This window comes from Anabrus simplex, chromosome 6 (genome assembly GCF_040414725.1).
Source record: "Anabrus simplex isolate iqAnaSimp1 chromosome 6, ASM4041472v1, whole genome shotgun sequence".
NCBI classification, from domain to species: Eukaryota; Metazoa; Arthropoda; class Insecta; order Orthoptera; family Tettigoniidae; genus Anabrus; species Anabrus simplex.
Window position 1 is genome coordinate 185937650 of NC_090270.1, and position 25391 is coordinate 185963040.

At 38.9% G+C, this 25391-nt stretch overlaps 1 protein-coding gene across 2 annotated transcripts in view; it reads right to left on the bottom strand.

Annotated features, from left to right (window-relative positions):
- The window catches only part of Usp7 (Ubiquitin-specific protease 7), a 458856-nt gene that overhangs the window by 406740 nt on the left and 26725 nt on the right, over positions 1-25391 (bottom strand). For both annotated transcript variants that reach the window (XM_067150095.2, XM_067150096.2), the window contains exon 4: positions 16686-16782. In XM_067150095.2, coding sequence (XP_067006196.1) covers positions 16686-16782 — 97 coding nt within the window. The remainder of the gene's footprint in view (positions 1-16685; positions 16783-25391) is intronic.

A 25391-nucleotide genomic window follows, 5' to 3' on the forward strand; every position in this document is an offset into this window, starting at 1 on the left:
CAATTTTGGCGTTTAAACTTGCGCTGGGTACATGCAGTTTTCACCTTAGCATTCTACTGCCTCCCACGAATATTCCTACCAAATTTCAACCGAATCCGAGTGTAACACATGTATGTGTTCCGTCGTAAGATTATTACCAATATCTTCCATTTGTTATATTTTTGCACAACTATATAAACTGAGTGATAATACGTACGTAAACGAGGAATAAACAATGCCTGGCGCGCTTTCACCTGTGACAATGACCACTGGCCAGTCAGTGGCTTCGGAAGAATACTGTGGCACCACATGGTGGCATAGAGTAAAAATACGTAGGTGGAATAGACCCTGAAGTTCGCCCTTTCACGTAGTACCAATTTTACGCGCATAGATGTCACAGCTGATTATCTATGGTGCATCGCCTGAAACTCAACTGTGCCGCCATATGGCGTCACGCTAACTCTGATTTCAAGAACGGTGTGCCGCCATATGGCGTCACGCCATCTCAAATTTCAAGACCACCGTGACGCCATATGGCGGCACGTGGCACCCAACGTGTTAATAAAGGTACAGCCCCAGCATTTGCCTGGTGTGAAAATGGGAAACCACAGAAAACCATCTTCAGAGCTGCCAACAGTGGAATTCGAACCCACTATCTCTAGGATGCAAGCTCACAACCGCACAGCCAACTGGCCCGGTACGTGAGATGTTAAAATTGTTTATATACCATATTATGCGAATGAAAAAAAAAAGTCTGACGAATTATTAAGTAAGTACAGTTTTCCCCAGATTAATCATGTAAAATGTGCATTGCAATTACAAAACAACAATAATAATGAAAATGATATAAAATAATAACTTCAATAATAATAACAGTAATAACGAAAATGGGAGCTCTTATGAAATTTTATTTGCAATGGAACCTCGATTCTCCATTTTTGGAGGGACCACGGATAAAAAACGTACAACACGGGAAAACGGAAAATCCGGAAACAAATGAACCGTTAACAATTTGGCTAAAAATCACAAAAAAGAAATATGTATGCTTATAATCTTACAAAGACCCCTAAATCAAACCAAACTACAGCCCCAATATGCCTTCCGCCTACCAAACAACCGCCCTCAGTCCGAAGGTCTGCAGATTACAAGGTGACACATGGTCAGTGTGAAGAATCCTCTCGGCCGTTATTCCGAGCTCCCTCGACTGGAGCCGCCATCTCACCATTCATTAACTGCTGAATTAAAGGTAATCTTAGAATGAGTGAACCTGGAACCAGCCCTCATATCGAGGTAGAAATGCCTGACCTAGCCGGTAAACGAACTCGGGCCCTCCAGATGAGAGGCAGGCAAGTTAGTCCGCGGGGCCGGCTTCAAACATTAATTACCGGTACACGACTTTAAAATCTCAAAACTTTCCATTCTGTTCTGTTTTACCGGGAAAACTTCCGTCAGTTTTGCTCTGAAAACTTCTTTCAGTTCAGCAACTTTGATCAGCCGGAGCCAAACTCTTCGAAAAATTTAATACCCGTAACGGCAAGCCAAACAACAACCGACCACAAGTAGTTTTAATTCTCTAATCTAATAAAATAAAACACATTAGATACAAAAGCGCCCAACATGATGGCAAAATCCTCTTTATCTTCCATTGTTATTTGGTCACCGATATACTGTTAGTAGTCCGTTTATGGAAATCTTGTACCGCGTAAACAAATATAGTACAAGCAATACGCGATACTCAGCGAGATATCGAGGGACAGCCATTAGAGCTCTCTCTCTAGCAGATAGACCTGAGAACTACTGGTTCTGTCATAAGAGCAAGTGTATTTGTGTGTGAAGTTTTTGGTGTTTTTTTTTTTCTAGTTGTTTTACGTCACGCCGACACAGATAGGTCTTACGGCGACGATGGGACATGAAGGGCTAGGAGTGGGAAGGAAGCGGCGGTGGCCTTAATTAAGGTACAGCCCCAGCATTTGCCTGGTGTGAAAATGGGAAACCACGGAAAACCATTTTCAGGGCTGCCGACAGTGGGGTTCGAACCTACTATCTCCCGAATACTGGATACTGGCCGTGGTGTTATTTATGTGTTTTCATTGAGTTAAGATAATTAAATAGTAGCGTGTGTCATTCCTTGACGTTACACTTACATAAGAATTATAAGATCTGTTCAGATTATTTCCAGGCCAGCGACTTTAAAAATCCTTGACTATACAGCCAAGGGTATGTTACATTTTTTCTCTAATTGTACGTAAATATTCCTCAGAGCATCACTAGCGACAACATTTTCATACTTTTCTTTCTTTTATCCCTCTTCTCAGATTTAAGCTGGGATTTTATAGATTTTCTTTCTGTTAGTAGGCTTCATGTTAAGAGGAAAATTGTCCAGCTTTTAAATGTTAATTCACTGCATCACGTATGTAAGGAACGTGCGATATTTTTGTTGACAACTGTCTTAATGTGATAATACAATGGTTTTAAAATGAGAAAAAAGACAAATCTAATTCAGGCAAGAATGCTAAAGCAAAAAAGTAATGCATTAATGAAAGATCAACCCATTTCACAGCAGTCCATTCCACTTCTTGTTTATAAGTCTAATTTTAGTCTTTAAATAACCTTTTAAATAATTCTACTTTCATTTATCCAGAATTGCTTTAGCAACTTCGAAGTTAATATTTCAATCATACTTTCTTTCTAGACGTAATTTATTTATCCATTTTCGTATGTGCATTTCCACTGATATTGAATTAAGCGCAACTTTTCAGGTCAAGTCACTAGGAGCGCCACCGTCGAATTGTCTCCCATTTTAAAAGGGCTAAATCCGTAAGTGTCACATATTATCTCTACTGTATTTGGCGTAAATAAGGTCAACATTGGCTTTTCAAGGTTATGTTGAACTGGAGAATATGATTCAAGTTCTCGAATGCATTAAATTCAGTTCTGACCGTCACTAATTGGAAAGAGAAAAAATATCATTAACACTTGCTAAATTACGATTATTCGCGACCTTCACAAAAACGTGAAATTCCCAGTCTTATATTAGGTCGAAAACAGTAGTAGGCACTCCCAAAACTTCCCATGGCTTTATGTACGTAAGGTGCAACATCTGTTCTGGTCTCAATAACAATCGTCGTGTATTGTACAATAATATTAAAATACTACTGTAAATTTGTGTTACTTAAGAAGGAGCATTTTCAATTCCTGACTGAAAGCCCAGTGACTATACAGTGCCCTGAGGGAAATGCTGAAAACCTGTTCAGCGATACAGTCTAAAAATTTTTTTTAAAAAAGCATCTAACCCTGGACATAATGTAGACGATTTGCAAGTGCGAACATTTGACGAAATTTATTCCACCTTCAAGTAGAGCTGTCGAAATATGCTCTGTCTCCTTCCAGTTGTTGTGGACACTCTCTGCTTTATGATTTCCATGGATTCTCTAAACAAAACCACCCAAATGCGATGCTAAGAGGGTCCCTTATGCAAGTTCGCCGCCGATCGCTTTTCCAGTAGAGTACTTCCTCAAATTACCACAATGAAGAGACGATAACACCAAGATCCGTAAGAATGCCGTAGCCGTCCTTTCGTGAGATGCAGTTCCTTGAAAAACGCGTGATCGAGGATTCAGCGTTGATAGGACTGAAATTTCTAGACGGCTGATCCGGAAAATAGTTTCGAGGAACGAATAATGAGGGATTTTACGTGATTTAATTAGGATGCCCGCGGGACCACGTAATTCGAACGTATAATAGGGAAAACGTAGTTTCCGGAAATGTATAATTGAGGTTCTACTGTATATATTTTTATGTGACGATACGGGCTTGGAAGGTGATGTTAGCGAAGATGATATTGAAGGCATGTAATTGTATTCACAAATGGAAATACTGACATCCAAATAGGAATTCGAAACATCTTGCATTTCATTCTGATAGGAAATCATTTTACAGTTTACAATATGTTCCCGCGCGTTTCATAACTGTACGCATACATAAGAATATCGGTTTTTTAGATATGAGAGATTACGATTACATAAAATACCAAAAATATAACTTCTATCAAGCAATTGCTTGCCGCGAAATACCAGGTTTTAGAGCACATTGAGTGACAACACCTACTAATGCACATTCGTCAATTATATCGTAAATTCTGTGACTTGAACAATACTGCCATGTGTTGAAATACTCTTATAAGTAACACATGAAGAAACGTGATGCAGTCGGCAGAATGTATGCATAGCTCGTTCTCGACTTTTAGCGAAATGTCAAACCTTACTACAGGCTATGCTCACAGAGTGGCATGAATGTAATTTTGGCCGCTGTGAGCTATGCTCTCAGTTAGACCGGAAAGAGTTAAGAATACCATATAATCCCGAATACCACCCACACTATTTTCCCCAAAATATTGGCTCTAAATCTTGGGTGCGGGCCGTACTCATGCCGTTCATTCACGTAAATATTTACTACATTTACATGGAGTATTGAAATAGATTTGAATACGGTTACTGTACTCAATATATCACATGTAAGTGTGTATTCAGGTCTTATTGTGTTTTAGTTGCGTTCTGGAAAACAATAATAATAATAATAATAATAATGTTATTTGCTTTATGTCCCACTAACTACACTTTTACGGTTTTCAGAGACGCCAAGGTGCCGGAATTTTGTCCCGCAGGAGTTTTTTTTACGTGCCAGTAAATCTACCGACACGAGGCTGACGTATTTGAGCACCTTCAAATACCACCGGACTGAGCCAGAATCGAACCTGCCAAGTTGGGGTCAGAAGGCCAGAGCCTCAACCGTCTGAGCCACTCAGCCCGGCGTTCTAGAAAACAAGATCTATTTTTTCTCAATACGGTTACAGTGGCATGTAAAAGAGAAATGTAAGGTAATGAAACACCGTAAATCAAAGAATATGGTAAATATGCGGTAAATATGAAAGCCGCTGCTGCGGATGCTCGATCGTCATTTGTTCCACTAGTGTTGCTGGCATGCTGGGTGCACGAACGGCTGACCTCTCGGGATATTGTATTTTGCGAGAGTCGACAGTGTTGGTTATGGAAGTCTACCTCGCTCACATTCGAGTTCCGTATCTGTCCTGTGAAAGTGCTGTCTTGATAGTAAGCGATGGATTGAAAATGGCGTCTGCGGTTATTTACTGTGTGTGACAAACTTAAAAGTTGTAAGCAGAGGTGAAATATACGGAAATTGTGCCGTTGGCAGAAAGTACAATTTTGATGAAGGGTGTATTCGTGATTGGCAGAAAAAGAAGGAAGAACTTCTAAAATGTAACGGCGATCACAGAGCATTCCACGGGCGGAGTACAGTGTCTCCGGAAATTGAAGAACGACTCCACAAATTTGTGTATAAAAACGTGAGTTAGGATACGGTGTTTCTAGTGAAATGTGTCAACTGAAAGCACTGGAGGTCTCAAAACTCGGGGTTTTACTGCAAACCACGGATGGATCCGAAACTTTTAACCGAGAAAGGAACTGTTTATTCTGAGACATACGTGTATTTCACATGTCCCTGGGGCGTAAGCAGAAAAATTAACGGCCTTTCAGGGTCACAAGATTCATTTGAGGAAGCAGAATTCTTATTTGCTATCACAAATTGGGACTGCTGACCAGACACCTGTCTACTTTAAAATGTCGGAGGAAAACATAGTGGATACGAAGTGTTTTAAAAGTTTAACCATCAGAATAGGTGGTAACGAAAAGCAACAATGCAAAGTTGTGCGTGTTAACGGATGAAACCTAACTCCCTCCATATCTATATATCTAAAATTTTTATGAAAACTAAAGTAAGTCAGTCCAGCCATTCTATCCAGTCGATTTCCTTCATTTATTTTTAACTGAAAGGTATTTATGCATAGATTTTGTCATCAAGTCCTATAAAGTACTTCTCTTCTGCCTTCCTCAAATTATTTGATTTTTTCAATTTCTTGTCTCTTTGAAGCAATCATATCTTTGGTTCTAATTGAGGTACGGAGTTTGTTTTGGCCTAAGAACACTCAGTGGATCAAGCTCTTTTATTTCAGCTCTCAACTATTCAAAGTGGTTGATTCTGAGAAAAGTTATGAGTGTACATTCAATTCGACGTCTCATTTCTTCTCATTGAATCAATCATATCTTTCGTTCTAATTGAGGTACGCAGTTCGTTTTGGTCTAAAAACACTCAGTGGATCAAGCACTTTCTTTTGAGGTATTAACTACTTAAATTGGTAGATACTGAGAAAAGTTATGATTACATTTGTCTCCATGACGAAGATTTTTGATGTACTTTTTAACAGTTCGACGCGTAGTGTTGTTCCAGGAACGTTTACTCAGTCGCCTTGGGAAGGAACTATCGCCATTGCATATTCAAAGAGCAAAAAGCTCAGCGTGTAGTGTCAGCCGCCTTAGGAAGAAACTCCCCCCCATTGCATATTCAAACAGCTTGATGCGCAGTATTCTTCCAAGGAACGTTTATTCAGCTACCTTGAGGAGTTCTGACCACATGATTCATGACTTATTATTTACTGGGGATTTGGACAATGGACATTATAATATCTTGGAAAAACACCAACCCAACAATACAGGTCTTACTCCTGAAATTTAGAGGCCTAAACGTAAAGCCACTTTAACAGGTCATCGTGAGTCAACTGCTCAGTCTGTAAGACAGCGTAATCACAAAATTGACAGTCTGAAATTTAATATTGCTTCAAGATGTGCTGTTCCACGTTATTCTAAATGTAAGGTCTTTTTCTGTAGGTGATCTTCAAGAGGTTTGTCAATGTTGCTCTACGCTGTATTTTAAATCCAAGAGGAATACAGCAGGATGATTCACTCTCTGTTGTTATGATGGAAAAGTAAAACTTCCACCTATTACAACTGTTGACAAACTGGAACAGTTGTTCACTAGTAGTGATGGAAAATTCAAGAACTTTAGACAGAATATTCAGCAGTACAATAATGCAATGTCACTTGTTTCCTTTGGTGCAAAAGTTGACTTACCACCAAATTATGGTCCTTACACTTTCGAATACACGGTATGGTTCATCATCGAATTTCAACATTATACCCTAAGGATGGGCAAAGTGCTTCATATGGTCAGTTATATATTCTTGACTTCGCCAAAGCTAATGAAGTAAGAATACCCCATGACGGTAACGTAAATTTGACCAGAGAGACACTTACAGATTTGAATTATTTGTTGCATAAATTTAATCCTTATGTTCCTTCATACAAGACCATGCATCAGAAGGTGAAAGAGGAAGAAGTTCTTGCTCAGAAAGAAAATCGTCCTTGACTCAATTTTGTTATGCAGGTCTACCACGAGCCATCTGCAGATAAGCGACGTTATAATGATCCAACAAATTCTGAAATTGCTGCTGTGTTTGAAACAGCTGACGGAGCGCTACCTTCTCACATACATATTAAACTGTATGAAAAGGAAGGTGGACTGCAGAAAATATATAACAGTGTGCATCGCGATCCTCTGTGTTATACTTTAATTTGGCCCTGTGGTGATCCTGGTTGGCATATAGATATGCCTATTTAGGAAGTACGTCAGACACCAATAAGGGAGACTGTTACTATGCGAGAGTATATTTTATATAAAATTGCAGTGAGAGGAGGTGGTCCTTCTGGTGCCTTCAAACCTGTCATAAATGCTGGAAAACTTGCTCAACAACTTTCTGTGGACTATTACTGCCGTACTGAAGGGGAGAGACTAAAGTACATTCAGAGGGAACAAACTAGATTGCGTGTAGAGACATATGTCGGGTTAGCAGATGCTGTATGTGTGAGAGCTGAGCAGGAGAATTTGAGAGCAGGTAGGATGGTAGTTCTGCCTTTTTTCGTTCATTGGGAATTCAAGGAATATGATACAAAATTACCAGGATGCTATGGCAGTAGTCAGAAAGTTTGGGAAACCCGATCTATTTATCACATACACCTGTAACCCTGCATGGCCCGAAATGATAAATAGTATTCATCTTTGGGAGACACCAAATAATAGACCGGACATTGTGGTACAAGTTTTCCGTGCTAAGGTGCAAAAATTAGTACGACTAATTTATAAGTGCTATATATGGTCAGCCTTGCTATATGGTGTGGAAACATGGACTCTCAAGAACATGTCAGTGAAACGCTTGGAAGCCTTTGAAATGTGGATCCACCGTAGGATGCTGAGGATTTCGTGGGTTGCACGACTAACGAACCAAGAAGTACTCAGAAGGGCAAGAGCAAGTCGGGAACTCGTTCAAACAATAAAACTCCGGAAGATCTCTTACCTTGGCCACATCCTTAGAAATGACCGTTACCTCATCTTACAGCGGATTGTACAAGGCAAAATACAGGGTCGAAGAGGTGTCGGGAGGAGGCGAACATCATGGCTTGGAAACATCAAAGAATGGACTGGAATTCACAGTGTTGAAAGACTTTTCCACCTAGCTAGAGGTCGTTCTGCATTCGCCACAGTGATCGCCAACGTCAGGGGGACCTGATACGGTACTATGAAGAAGAATTTATAAAGTGGAAATCTTCGAAATAGTTAAAGCGTTCTTGTACACTGTGGAATTACAAAAACGTGGGCTGCCTCACATTCATTTCTCTCTAACCTTACAAGATAATTTGAAATTTAGGAACACAGAGGACATAGATAAAGTTGTATCAGCTGAAATTCCTGATCTTTCTACTGAAGAACTGTATGAAATGGTTAAAGCTCATATGGTACATGGACCATGCAGTCATCTTAATCCTTCCTGTGCGTGTATGCAAGATGGTGTGTAAAAAGGATTTTCCCCAAATCGTTCAATGAGGAAACAAAGGATAATGTCAATGGCCCCTTTAGCTACGGAGAGATAACGGTAGAACCATAACTAAGCGTATTCACGAAGAGTATGTTGAAGTAACCAATCAATTCATTGCTCCGTACAATCCATTCCTTTTGCTTTATTTCCGTGCTCATATCAATGTTGAGATCTGTTCAAGTGCGCGTTTGATCAAATATGTGTCTATAAAGGTCATGATTGTTTTAATATACAAGTATCTGTGGAAGATGATGCCGCTGCTCATGATAAATGCTCGATATGTTGGGCCAAGTGAAGCTGCTTGGAGAATGCTTGCATGTCCAATGCACTATCAGTCGCATACTATAGTTCGATTGCCAGTTCATTTGCCTGATTCTCACAATGTTTACTTCAAGAATGATTCAGCTGAGGTAGCATTCATCCAAGCTGAGTTATGTATGACACATTTAGTTTCATGGTTCAAACTGAACAGCAATCATGCGACATGAAGTCCTTACATTTACCCTGAAACCGTAGTTCACTATGTATGGAGTAAGAATGAATGGCAAATGACAAACGTAAAATTTATACTAAACCTATAGGCCGAATGTACAATGTTTCACCTCCTTATTCGGAGCGATATCATTTACAGTGTTACCAACTTATATTTTCAAGACCCGCTAAATACTATTAAAAATCTGCTAAAATTCCGATAAGAAATCTTATCTCAAATAATGAGTAATAAAAATGAGCAATATTAATAAATAATAATAATAATAATAATAATCATCATCATCATCATCATAAAAGTAAATGTCTGCACTCACCTCATCTGTGAGTTTCACTGGGATTAACCCCCTGCCTGCGACCCGGTGAGCTAAAACTTGTAGGCGTTTTACTGCCGGATGCAAACTAGGTGAATCCCCTACCTCAAGGACCACCACACACAGAACAGGCCAGTTCATTAAACGGTCTTCCTTCATAGCATAAATAGAAATGCTACTCCTTCACAGCTTCATTATCTGTCGTCATTCGCCATGCATAACAAATATATGATACCGTGATCTCATTAAATCCAAATAAAATGTTTTCCTCATGTGACTGCTAGTTCTGATAAGAAATACGGAATAGTTCGGAGACAGACTGAAGAACAAATTTTTTAAAACGTAAAATGGATAAAACACAAATTCCGCTATAATAAATCTAGAATTCCGCCAAAAAATCCACTGTCCGCTAAATGATATATTTCTCCGCTGACAGTCTTCTAATTCCGCTAAATTTAGCGGAAAATCCGCTAAGTTGGCAACACTGATCATTTACGTCTATTATTGCTACATATGGTAGGAGCCACCTGTTTTGAAGATTTAAGGACTTATAAAAATGTAACGTACCATACTTTCAAAGCAGCCGCCACAGCACGAGGGCTAATATTGAACTATATTGAATGGCAACGTGGTCTAGAAGATGCCTCTTCCTTTTGAATGCCGATCAGCTTCGACAGTTACTTGCCTACATATGCATATTTCATATGGAATGTCTTCAAAGAGGCTATGTCTGAAGATTTCCTTAAATCATACACACCTGAAATATCTTACCAATTAGCTATGCAAGATATTACATTACATGAAATTACATGGGTTTTCTCTTTCGTCTTTCGATTTTCCTAAGATTGACGATCCCCCTGAAAATGAAGAGGAAACTCGGGAGGAAATCAGTTGGTGAACTAACAAAGATGAGGGCTACAGTTAATGAAGAACAACGGGTTGTTATCGACGAAATTCTTCACTTACTCCTAAATAATGATGCATCTACAAGTGACTGCAAGGCATACTTTTTGGATGGACCAGGCGGTACTGGAAAGACTTTTGTGTATCGGTGTTTAATCCACAGTAGCATTAATTTAGGAATACAAGTCATTTCTGTGGCGTGGACTGGAATTGCTGCTATGTTGCTTCCTCATGGTGGTACAGTTCACAGCTGATTTTAATTACCTCTAAATTTACATGAACATTCTGTATCAAGTTTGAATGTGAACATCAAAAAGGCTAATATTATTCATTCTGCTAAGCTGTAAGCTCATCATTTGGGATGAAGCACCCATGGCAGACAAACATTCTTTAATGTGCATAAACGGGTTACTGAAAGATATCATGGGTAATGAGGTACCTTCCGGTGGAAAAATTATCATACTACGAGGAGATTTCCGACAAGTATTACCTGTTGTTCCTCATGCATCAAGAGCTGCTATAGTACAAAATTCAATTACGTTTTCACCTCTGTGGCCACTTTTCTAAATTTTAAACTTCACACGAATGTGGCAGATGAATGTGAATTTGCCGACTTCCTCTTGAAAATCGGTAATGGTGAAGACCCATCTAATGATGAGAACTTTAAGGACTTGCCTTCTTCGATAATTTCAAATACAGATTTCGTCATGGCAAAAATATTTCATCCCCTCATGACACCTTCAATCTCTCCACGACTGCAATTCTTGCACCGAAAAATGAACATTGCCATGAAATTAATAGGGTAGTTTCAGATCTACTTCCAGGAACTTCAAGATCTTACATGAGTGTGAATACATTGGTAGCTGAACAAGAAAGTGAAATTTTGCAGTTTCCCATTGAATTTTTGAACAGCCTTGAGATGAGTGGTCTACCTCCCCATGTGCTGACTTTGAAAGAAGGTGCTATTGTCATGTTCCATAGGAATTTCAATACAACTAAGGGATTACTGAATGGCACGAGGCTAATAGTTAGAAAAAAGTACAATATCATAGATTTAGAAGTTCTAACTGGTGTAAACAGTGGGGAGCGAATACTACTACCTCGCGTAGATTTGTCACCATCTGACACTACAATGCCCTTCTCTTTTAAACAACGACAGTTTTCCATTACATTAGCGTTTTGTATTACGATCAACAAAGCGCAGGGTCAAACACTTCATCGAGTTGGAATCTATTTGCCTGATCCTGTTTTTAGATACGGACAATTGAATGTTGCTTTATCCCGAGGGAAAACACTTAAAGATGTAAAAGTAGAAATTAAACCCAAGGGTCGACGCACAGCGAACATTGTCTAGAAAGAAGTGTTGTGAAATAAATGCTTTAACTATTACATAATGTCGTTATTTTTTAATTCTAATAATACAAAATAATGCTGCGGAGCAGCACAGGTGCCCTATTGTGGTTCTGAAAAGGATAACACTTTCGAACGGAAACTTACCGTCTGGTGTTGTTAGAACACGAGTCCGGCTGGATGGACAGTGAGTTAGTTGAGGACTGGGTGAAGTGCGTTTGGCAACGCCAACCGGGAGCTTTGTTACAAAAGCTAAACATGCTTGTGTTGGACAGTTAACGAGGACATACAACTGACGCCTCGAAAAATATGATGAGAAAAAGAAAAACTGATCTTGCGATAATTCCCGGAGGACTCGCTTCTATTTTACAGCCACTGGATGTGTGCGTTAACCGGCCTTTCAAAACTGCAATGAAACAGTTGTACACCGAATGGATGTCTGATGGTGATCGCGCGTTTACAACAACCGGACGAGTGAAGAGGCATGAAGTGAGACTAATATGCAGCTGGATCAAGAACGCATGGGCACGCATTCCCAACGATCTAGTGTCCAAAAGCTTTAAGAAATGTAGAATTTCAAATCCAGCGGACAGTACTGAGGACGATTATTTGGGCAAAGATACCAGCGACGAAAGTTCCTACGGTGAAATTTCAGATGACGACTGTGATTGTGAATGATCCGAGTATTGGACGGATTTTATTTAAGATTTTTGTGATGATTTTTTAAACTGTAAGCTGTATGAATTTATATTTGTGGTATATTTGAAGATAATTAAGTAGGTATGTTATTTGATTTTTTATATTTTTCCATATTTTGCCACCTCAAATTTAGGGTGTAAGATTTATTCTGAAGCCTCCACCTTATCAATACATTTGTTTACATACTATCATTCACAGTACCGGTTTCGACCCTTCAAGGGTCATTCCTCAGCTGACAATTACAAATATAGTTCTTAAAAGAGCATCACAATGGGAAGTATCGTACAGTTGTGACAATTGTCCAATTCAACAGACCGTCTATAATAAATACGGCCTACAACATAAAAGGAAGAAGCCTTCACGCTATCTTTCAAAATACAAGACATCAAGTATTGTAAAACAAATTGACACTTGACAAAATTATGCAACATCAAATTAAGAAGCACGTCACTAAAAACAAAAATTTTTATTCTTAAAAAGTAATTTTACTATCAACTCAGCATTAGTATATATTATGAATCTTGTACATATATACTGACAATGCCTCGAACTGAACACTAGACAACTACCCAATTCCTTAAAATCAAGTCATTCCAAGACGCTCATACTACCAGCAGAGGAACACGGTGAAATAAACAATATACCGTATTTCACGGCATAATCGTCGCACTTTTTATAAGAAAATTTTCGAAAAAATTGTAGGGTGCGACCATTATACGATGAATATTTAATACCAGTATTTGTATTACTCAAAAAATGTATTTATAACTAAATTGTATTTGATACAAATTTAAGATGCACGTAATATCGCGTTTATACATCAAAATAATTAAAATAGTCTAAAACAAAATTCATAATTTTTTGCAACAATTCGGCGAACGTTATTCCAACCTGAAAATGAAAATGAACGTATTAAGTTAATTGTCATTAATTTGAGTATTAAAGTTAAAATATTACACTTGCAAAAAAATTATCGCTTTGTTGTGAAATGCGGACTTACCGGTACGCAATTTATTCCAAATCTTCGGTGTCGCTATCTGATGCGCCGTCCTCGCCTCTGTTAATACCAGTATCAGTTTCTTCATCTCCCTGCCACACTGCGTCATCTTCGGAACTGTCTAGTGCATTCGAAATCCCAGTCCTTTTGAAGCTCATGAAGACTAGTTCAGGTGGTATAAGATCCCAACTCTTCTTCACCCACGCGCATAACAAGTCCAAGGGTGAACGCCTGATATTTCCGGCGGGCGTCAATTGCTGATCGCCGCTCATCATCCACTCGTTGTAAAATCGACGTAAGTGGTCTTTAAAGGGTTTATTAACACATACGTCTAGTGGCTGCAAAGAGATGTTAGGCCACCAGGAATGACTATCTGTCGTGTCTTATTTGTAGTGAGAATTTGCTTCACTTCGTTCACGAGGTGAGCTCGGAAACTATCTAAAACAAGCAGAGCTGGTTGTTTTAGTAGTGCACCAGGTCTTCTATTCCACACGGTTTTAACCCAGTCCAGCATGAGTTCTACGTCCATCCAACCCTTTGGTTGCACTCGTACATGAATTCCACGGGAAAACTGTATATTCGTCGTTTTCCTCTTGAAAATAATGTAAGGCGGCAACTTTCTCCCGTCAGCTGTAATGGCTAGCATTGCCGTGCATCGCAACTTCTCACTACCGCTGGTTTTCATTAATACACTCCGTGATCCTTTTAGCGCAATAGTACTGTTGCGAGGCATATCAAAAAAGATTGGAGTCTGATCGGCATTACCGATTTGAGAAAGCAAGTACGAAGTTTCCTTGCGCAAACGTATGACAAATCGGTGAAAATTTACAATCTTGTCCGTGTAATCAGCAGGCAACTTTTGGCTTAGTATTGTTCTCCTTCGCACTGACAGATTGTGTCGTCGCATGAACCCCTTAATCCACCCACGATTCGCCTTAAACTGAGTTACCGGTATGTTGTGTTTGCGCGCTACCTCCTGTCCCTTAATTTGTAACATTTCATATGATACACTGCAGCCATTGTTACGTATTTCACTGACGTACCTAAACACTTCTTTGTCAATTATAGGAAACTTCACTGTTTTAGGACCTCTAAACACGCGTCTAGAAGGGTTTGTGCTTTTTAGCTTGTTTTTTACTTTCCGCCAGTCACGCACCAACTTTTCACTCACAGAAAATTTTCTTTCTCCAGCTCTGTTCCCGTTCTGTTCAGCGAAGGCAATTACGCTTAGCTTGAAGCCCGCAGAATAGTTTCTATATTTACCCATAATCGCTTATAAATGCTTCACACGTTAATGTTTTGCGATATAAATGACTTTCCGTAATTGTTCACTATTAAAACAAATTATTTCTGCAAACACCCAAAACACAAATTAAAAACTTAAATTCTCACGCACACATGTCTACAGTAATCACGTAAATCTGAAACAAATAAATGCATCTGTGATCTGTCCATTCCAGAGCAGCCAATACTGTTAGGCAGCAAGGAAGCATGCAACAATTTATCAGTTTAGCTCGTTGGTTGCGACACACTACTGCGCTTGCGCAAAGCTCGCAAACCGGAGCTCTAGCTAGCGCGGTGTAGATCTACTGTATAGTTGACTGTATTCCGAGACGTCAGTAACAAACATTCATTTTTTTCAATTTCTTTTAAACATACGGTAATTAGGTTAATATTTCTTCCCAGTTATTGATGATTTTACATTACATTACTGACGAGTTTATAAAATAAAACTTTAATAGCATTGGATAATAATTATCTTGACTGCTTGGATAAAAGTTTTCATCCCATGCCCGGACACTTATGACGTAGTAATAAGATAAGAGTCTAGCGATGACAACTGAGGCATCGTAAATAATTCGGCTGACCGTGAGCTGAATAATTCCGTGGAAATCTGCGTTATCGTCTTGGATTTCACTTCGTGCGCAATAACACAGGAGCCGGCCCCATGGTGTAGGGGTAGCGTGCTTGCCTCTTACACGGAGGCCTCGGGTTCAATTCACGGCCGGGTCAGGGAATTTTACCTGTATCTGAGGGCTGGTTCGAGGTCCATTCAACCTACCTAGCCGGTATTTCCTGGCAACGTTACCGATAAGCGATAACTTACAGCCTTACGTATTTCAAATAGGAACTCATAATATGTAGGTGGTGAATAAATAGATCACTGTCTCGCGACCACGTTGTCAAACTGCCGATAGCCTACCGGTAAGCATAATATGTAGGTGGTGAATAAATAGTGCACTGTCTCGCGACCACGTTGTCAAACTGCCGATAGCCTACCGGTAAGCCATGCGTCGTACATATACCAGTATTATTTATTTATACGTTGTGCAACATGTCGCCAAATTGCCCATAAACCATACACGTATTTAAATTGCGCGTTCATGTGCAACTTATGTTGCAGTTCCATTTACCTTTTAACCAGATTAGTGAACAAAATTTGGACGTGCGACGATTATGTAATTAAAGGTTTAAAGTCCGATTTTTGTATTGAAAATAAAGGATGTGACTACGCGGTGGCAACGATTATGCCGTGAAATACGGTAGTTATCGCAAGAATAAACATCCAAAATGTTTTAATCAATTAGCCATAAGTTTTAAGGCAAAAATTGTGGACACTTCAAGAATACTACTATCAGTGCATACATAACATCACAAGTTCCAATTTTTATGCTGATCAAAATAACAAAAACATTTGCAAATGATATGTCTTTTTATACTACGTAATACTTTTATAATCCAAGAAAAGAGGACTTATTTTATTATTTTAATTGTATCATTTGTTTTAGATGGTCTGTAGAATTGGACAATTGTCACAACTGTACAATATTTCCCATTGTGATGCTTTTTTAAGAACTATATTTGTAATTGTCAGCTGAGGATGACCCTTGAAGGGTCAAAACCGGTACTGTGAATGATAGTATGTGAACAAATGTATTGATAAGGTGGAGGCTTCAGAATAAATCTTATGTTGTAGCTACAATCAATATGGAAATGAAATTTATAAATTATGATCAAATTTAGGGGGCGGGTCTTATTCGGTGGCGGGTGGTATTCAGGATTATACGGTACTTGATTCTGGCCAAATGCTTTTTTTTAATACATTATGCACACAAATGTTGAACTATCTTACAAAATAACAGTAACAGCAAAGAAATAAAATTGAACTTACTGCGATTGAAAGGTTCCGTGTCTTCTTTGTGACTCAGAAGCCTCAGTTCAGCATTGGCATAACAACTCCATGATGATGACTCTGATTCGCCATTGCACTGAAGAAAGAAAAGCAGCAACTATTATACCCTACAATTAAAATGTCAAACCATGTCTACTTTAATACATTATTAACTTTTCCAGTACACGTTTCATACAGAACTACAAAAAGAAAAATAGGTTCGAATAAGTTATGATTGTAGTTAAAAGGGGCGAAACATCTAGGTCATCAGCCCAAGTTAGTTATAGAGAGAGTTCACCTGCATACACCCCAGCGTCAGTGGGCAGGGTCTGACACATCCCACTCTGATGAGTCTAGTGTCAGACCTAAGACGAAACGCTGGTTAATAGAGCAAACTCCTGAAAAGCCTTACACCTGATATGTTTTTTGACAAAATGACATTTGACCAATACTTAGCAAATAACATACTTATATATATCACCTCTATCTCAGATTATCAATGAAGCAAGTAAATTCAGAGACATCAGGGATTATAAATGATAAGAAATAACATCTATGCCACCCAAAGACGTACAAAGAATCTAAGCAATGAATATGTTATTCAGCCAGAATGATAAAGTGAATCTACCAGTAAATAGTTCATAAACAGCTCATGGTATACAGTTAAACCTGACTTATACGTATATCAAGGGGAAGAGAAAAAACTACTTGTAACTCAGAATTACTTAGAAATCAGACTTACACAATACATTGCATATTTACTGAAAATCCAATGGAATAGACCTACATGTGTAGATCCTTGCAAAATAATAAATACATTAAGACAGAACATATTATTTTGAACTTGGTCCAGCCTTAAAGAAATCAAATAGTTTGGCTTGTTTCACTTTTTTTGCATTAAGAGTATAAACCTCCTTTCGAAAACTTAGTAATGAATTCAAAGCATTTTCACACCTTTTCGCACTGATGTAACGGCTACACGCATCGATTGCACATAACACTTTACTCAGTTCAGGTGTTTCAAGATTCAAATAGCTATCTCCATCTCTGTCATTATCGCTTGTAGCTGGTCCATCACCACCGCGTTGTTGGCATACGTCAGCAATAATATCTTCATCCGGTTGTTCTCCACATACAGCCAGATTATCATCGAAATACACAAAAGTTTCAAATTCTACACCCTTCGGTAGCATTAGCTCATTGCCAGACAAAACTTCGCCCCCCATAATCACCATTAGAGGCAGCCGCTTCTACACTCGAGCCGCTGGCTGTCCGGCCCTGACGTTTCTCAGACAGTGTTGCCGATTTTGAACCATACGATATAAACAAACACACACACCTAAAATATTTTACGTATACGTAGATCAGATTCTGTGTTAATGCGACGGAAATGTGCGAAAATTACCTCTAATATATTGAAAACCAACACTAGTGTAATCATAATAATAAAACGTTCCAATTAAAATTAACTGCACTCCAAAACAGCGTAAATATAACAAAACATTCCAGTCGAAGTTATGCACATTCCAAGAACAGCGTAAAGATAATAACAAAACACTGCAGTCAAAATTAAGCACGGTTAGAAAGTAGAATAACCGTAACTCAAAAACAGTAGGCTAAAGACGTAATATAAAACAACATTAAAACTGACTGTGTGAATAGCATCACCGTAATTTTAATAAATCAGAATAAAAACTCCTGAAAATAGTATCAACGTGGCAATAAAAACGTTGCTGTTACAATAAAACTTCAACATGCTCATAGAATAGTAGTGTCGAAATAATAAAATATTGTAATGAAATGAAACAAATTATGTAGTCACAGGGACTAATCCAAAGGGAATACGCCACACTCTCCAAAAATATCAGTGTCGTCTTCCTTGTCACTGTCACTGAAGTCACTGCTATCATCCTCATCTGGGGAAATAATAAGTTTTTCCACTCAACATTCAACAATTCCATCAGCTTCCTTTGCCTTGTGTAGATCTTCCCAGGTGTGACAACACTTTTCCACTTATCCGCTGTAACAAGTTTGACTGCCTCGTGCACTAAGCGTTCAACATCAGTCAGACGGAAAGATTTGTTATTTTCGGCAACATATCCTTTAACTTGTGCCCAAATTAACTCGATTGGATTAAAGTGGCAGTGATAAGGAGGAAGCCTAATTACCCTATGACCCTGAGCCGTAGCGATGGAGTCCACTTCGTAGGTGCAAAATCTAGGCTTATGGAGTATTACACTTTGTAGCAGCTCCGCCTTTGTCATTTCTGCAGATATCCCCGGTACATTATTTCCCACCAAGCACTGAAGAATGATATCTTTTCTGTCTTTCATTGTCGGTGCTTTGTTTAGTTGCACAGAGTGATAGGGGGCATTGTCCATAACAATTACGGAATTGGGACTTATGTTTGGTAGCAAAGAATTTTTAAACCACGTTGTGAAAGTTATCCCATTCATTTCTTCGTGATAATCACGAGTGCTCTTTGATCTGAAAAGAAGCATAGTTCCCGGAACAAAACCATTAATGCCACCTGCATGAAGCAAAATAAGCCAACTTCCCTCCCCAATAGATGCTTTGAAAGTTGAAGTTGAATATTACAGTTTCATCTGTCCAGGCCACCGTTTTAGAATGTCTGGCATTTACCCACGTTTCATCTAACCACACCACTCTATCAGGACTAATCTTCAGAATTTCCCTCAAACATCTACCTCGCCATGCTACAATTTCACTTCTCTCCATCGCAGCTTTTCTCCCTGAAAATTTCTTCCAACGAAAGCGAAGTTCTCTCAGTATTTTACTTAAACTGGTCTTTCCTCCACTGAATAAGCGAGATTCTTTCAAAGAGTCAAGTAATTTATCACGCGTGGGAAATTCCCTCCTCTTGTAATAACTATAAATATGTTGCCTTATCGCATCCTTTTGAAATGCATCTAGTGATGTCTTGGGACAATGTCTTGGTCTTTGTTTTTCAGGAGTATGCAGAACTTCAGAGGGTGTATTAAGATCCACTGGACACTTTTCTTTCGTAACACTTTTCACAGTTGTCCTACCTACTTTTAAAGCGTCACAAACTCCATCCACCACTTTTGTAACAGGAAGAAGAGGCCCACCGTTATCGCGCTCTTTCTCAAAATATTCATGTAGCCGGTATATAAATTCACGGCTTTGGCTCTTATAACAACTGATTTTTTCCTTACTCGATTTCGATGATCCGCTGGCCATGTCACAATAACGAAAACAAACGGCTTACAAACACAGTGAACACATGCACTTCATGCAGGCTAACGAGCAACTGAGGCCACGTGTTTCTCTGTAAAGAAGTGGCATCACCGCACTAGCAGTACAAGAGTCATGGCAACATGAACGGTGATTGGTGCTTGCTGTAAAATCTTAAATCTGGTGCGCCAGTGACATCAGGCATTGCAAACCGTGATGATTATTCTACCACTAGCAGAACTCTTAGTATTCTTTATGGTAAAATAACTTTAATTAAAACAATAATATCAAATCGACGAGGGGTGTAGGTTTCAATGATTTAATATTAAAATCATATGGCACATTGTAAATTCATAATAGCGTTTTCAGGTTATATGTATAGTTTCAAATCGCTGCAGGTTGGCAATACTCTTCTCTACTCTTAGTTTTTCTTTTCATCACAATCTGTCAGGGCCGGACAGCCAGCGGCTGGACTTTAGTAAGACACCAGCTTTGCGGAAACAGTTGCCGATTGTGGAGAATGACACCATGCCTTGTAGCAAATTAATGGAGAGGTTCATTTCCTGCATCACTCAGTGTTATTAAATGTTGAACCAGCATTTTGCTATAATGCACTTTGTAATTTACAATGATGCCCAAATCAAGCGGTTGTAGAACAATGGTACAGTTAAAAGGAAAAAATTCCACTTTGACATTCTTCAGAACGATTTGAGGTGGATGTGCTGCACATCGATCCATAAGAAGAAGGTTCTTCTTCTGTGTCTTTTTCATTTTCATGTCCAGCTTTTTCAACTACTACTCCATTAGAAGCGTAACATCCAAGAATTTCTGCTGGATTCATATTCAGTAGGTTTTGTTTTCGCACCCTTATAACACCTCGGTTTCTTCGATTTTCCTATCGCAAGTGGAGGAAGTTTGTCAGATCCATCTGCATTGGTGGCGAGAAGTACTGTTACACGAATTTTACTACTCTTCCCTCCATGGCAAGCGTCACCTTTTTGAGCTATTGTTTTATTAGGAAGGAGATTGTAGAATAGGCCGGTCTCATCACAACTGTAGTTTTTTGGAGGGTGACAATCGCTTACGATACCCGGCAGAAGCTCTTCTTTCCAGTGTTGCACCGTGACATCGTCCACAGCTTTTGAGTCACCGCAAATTGTTCTCACTGTGATTCCATGACGATCTTTAAATCCTTGCAACCATCCTGATGAAGCCTTGAATCGGCAGTGATACTCATCATTTTAGCTAAATCTATCGCCTTTGCCTTCAGCATGTCACAACAAATTGGTAGAGCTGCAGCCCGCTTTTGCTGGAACGTGAAAAATGCTTTCTCCAAATCTACGTACCTTACGTGGTATAAGCAATCCCTAAGTCTGAAGCAATTTCAGTTATTGTTTGGTGTGGATTAGCGTCCACTTCTCGTATACACTTTTTCATCTAGGATATAACTTTTCCTTTTTCTGTTCTCCATGGCTAATCAAAAGCAACTGAATTATAAAACGACTGTTCAACAGTAAACACCAGATCTATGGACATTTCACTTCTCCGTTGTTCCCACAAAATAAATTCTCATATTCAAACAAATTTACTGTATTTTCTTTTTTCTCCGCACCGAAACCGCCCACTTTGCTTGTACTGTATCTTAATCTTTGGCGGCATTGTGAAGGCCAAAAACGACGAAGGCAGAGGAGGAGCGAGATAGAGAGTGAAGAGGACTCGCTCGATTGGCCTTTGTTAAGCCACCAGTAAGTAAGGGTCAACAATGTCACTCGGCGAAACTCTTTTATGTTCTGTTACAGCACCGAAACACAACCGATCTACTTCCGCCTACGCTGACAAAGAGGCAACTTTGCAAATACAGTCGTTTATTTTTAAAAGGCACACGCTCATTACAATTACGCAAAACCAAGTTATATTTCACTGACACTTAATACGTATAACAGCGAATTACACATAAACGGATTATGTATAAATAAGGTTTCATTAACACGCTTTTAAATTACATTTTGCGGGACCTAAAGGAAATTACGTACAAATACGAATTACGCAGAACCGAGTTACGTATAAAGCAGGTTCAACTGTATTAGTATATGAAATATGGCCCACAAGAGACATTCGGATGGCCTGCCCTGCTATAGATGATGTGGTTTTGGCATCTTCAATGCATTGCATAATTCACCTTTCCCTACATGTCATAAAAATAACAAAACTGGAACAGGTCAGAGGAAACTACACACTGCCAAAAACTTGCGCAATTATTAGCTGCTATCCAAGTGTGTTAACATAAACTGAAAACCAGCAAGATGAAATGGAAAATAACTTGAATGCCTGTAATTAGCTTACTATAAACAAAAATAAAATAACTAAGAATGCACTATATAAATGTACAAACTTCGAAACTTCAATAGAAGTCAACACTTGATAGAAAAGAAACAATACAATAATTACAACGCTTAAGTTATAACAGAAATTAGGGATCTCTAAACAAGCAACAATAAGTTCCTAAAACATTTTTTGAATAATGACATTGCTCTCTAATTTCCAGACTATTTGGATTCTTTACTTCTTTCAAAACAAATACAGGATGTCCAAACAAAAGAGAGAACACTGATCCATGAATTTATAGGGAAATCATTTTACATGGGTGAGATGCTGAAAACAACCCCCACCACAAACACCAGCAACACCAAACAAAACAGAGGAAGGCCAATACTGTCATTACAGTAAAAAAATACTGCTGTAGTGGACAGATTGGAATTGAAAAACCAAATAAACATACGCCTGCTGGCTGATCAAGTATATGTAAACAGCAGATCCATCTGCTGCATCCTTCATAAAGATACGGATTCTTCCAGTTTCTTCCTACTTCTTTAACCCTTAACCCTCCATTCTTTCTGACCACACTTGTCTCTCCAGCTTCATTTAAAAATCTGCTTACTGAGGGATAAGTGACTGCAGGAACATATGGGCAATATATATATAATACAAGTATAACACAGGTGAAATGTTCAGCAATTTTAACCCTGAACTTATATAAGTTAAATTTTCATCAGTAATTGTGCTTCATGTGGAACTTCTCGAAACACTTGCCATGATGTAATTCAAGCTCTCTTGTACGTGCATTTCAGAAAAAACAGTCTCACGCCGTTGTCTCTTCACTTCTCGGTCACTGAAAACTGCAGTCTTTACTTCTTCACTGTGGACGACAAACTGTGAGCGAATATTTAGACCATTTAGGGGTGTAACTCACTGAATGTTTACACTGGCATTTCCATCAATCATCCATAAGCCATTTATAACTGAAAAAGAATCAAGTTCACTCTTAGGTTTAGTCCTGTGTTGTGATTTATCACTAGACATATCTGTGAATGGAATTAGTTTGAAGTTGAAGTGAGTCACAGTAATCCTCCCAGCCGTCAGAAGAGGTATCAGCACTGGCATTTTGTATAAAGTTCTCGTTATCGGGGTCTTCATCACCAAATTAAATAACACAATCAAATTCCGCAATAACTGCATCACCACTTCATTGAAAATTATTCCCATTATTGCTCAAATCAACATCACTTTTGTCTAAAAGTCTCGCTAATTACTTCTCAGGATCTACGAATGATGCCATGTTGCTAAGCTGCGTCTGTTTACAAACTTGCATGGTAGACAAGGAATCCTGCATAAAACATGATTTCAAAGATTTATAACAATATGTGGCTTTAAATTGTCAACAGATGGCAGAAGAATCCATTTCTTTATGAAGGATGCAGCAGATGGACCTGCTGTTTACATATACTTGATCAGCCAGCAGGCGTATGTTTATTTGGTTTTTCAATTCCAATCTGTCCACTACAGCAGTATTTTTTTCCTGTAATGACAGTATTGGCCTTCCTCTGTTTTGTTTGGTGTTGCTGGTGTTCATACGTGTTATACAGAGAAGAACATTGAGCGGGATAATTTTGTTGTCGGGCATGGCCTGCCGCGTTGAGTTCTAAGGCTTGATGCTGCTCTAACATATGGAAGGTCATTGGCAACGTAAGGTAGGTAAAGGGTTGAGATTAGGAAGAAAGTAGCAGAAGTCTTAACATACAGCCCCAGCATTTCCCTGGTGAGAAAATAGGAAACCACAGAAAAACAATCTTCAGAGCTGCTGATGATAGGGTTCAAACCCACTGTCTCCTGAATGTAAGCTCATAACTACACAACTACAACAAGAATTTCCTCCAGACTATCACGTCAGGATCGCACATTCGATGACAATGTAACGAATGGTCTGACGTGGAGGTGGAGCTCCACAGTCACTCGCGGGTATCGTATACCATTTATGTAGCATGTCCCAGCACATACCATGGCATATTCTATTCAGGGAAAATTAGGTTTTGCGCAATGGCTCGAAATCACTTACAAGTTTGTCACCCGACAAGATATTGTGCAAGTGCACATCTGCTGCTCCTTAACACGGATCTTTCATTTTTAAGGAGGTTAAAATCTCCTTACATGTCAGTGGCATGACACAAAAGGGGATTGCATGGTTTTGGCCTGTTGGGATTAACAGTGGGCCTGCACAAACCATGAGGAATAATTCCTGTGAGCAGCAGGATCCAGAGAACTGGTATGGGTCCTATTGGACCAGACAATATGTGCATGGTGGCGTTCCATTGGGTGTCGTTATACCTTGCCTGATGATTGTTCTTTCATAGTGGAGTACAGTACTCGGCACTTGACCACACACTTTATGAAGAATGATATCACAAGTTATCAGCTTCTGGGGGTGAAACTGATTCCTACTCGTGGTGCCCCTGCATAGGTACTCGGAATTTAATTTCTGTTACCTAACTGAACTTCAGCATTCCAGAAACAATACAATTCACATAAGATGAGTATGATGTTTTCCAACAATCGGAAAAGGCTCATATCAGAGCCAATCATTACAATTATTTCTGTAAACATTTATTTATTGTCTTGTTTTATAAGGCGGGATTCAGGCCATGAAGCCTGCTATTCTGTCCGACCATGCATACACCTACACGAAGAGTTAAATATATACTAAATTATCTACAATGTAATATTTTAAGGTATCAATTAAATGTTTTAATTAACCTAATAACTTAGTTTTGATCTAATCCTACTACGTTATGAATAATTATTATTATTTATTAACCAGGTTTGACAGAGTTTCTTAAAGCGGAGGTGGTTTGACACACTCCTAATTTCAGCAGGTAGGGAATTCCAAATTCAGCTAGCGGCGATTATAAATGATCTACTGTAGCCAGTTGAGCAGTGAATAGGAATGCTTAGTACTGAGGTGGATGATGATCTGGTAGGAGTACTAGGTGATGCTAGGTAATGGAATTGTGTGGCAAGGTATTCAGGAGTGTTAAGGTTCAGTATACAATGTAACAGGGAAACAGTGTGTAAATTTGGTCACTCTCTTAAGTTTAGCCATGGAAGTCTATCGAATGCGGGAAAAATATGGCTAAACCTTGGTATATCTGAAATAAA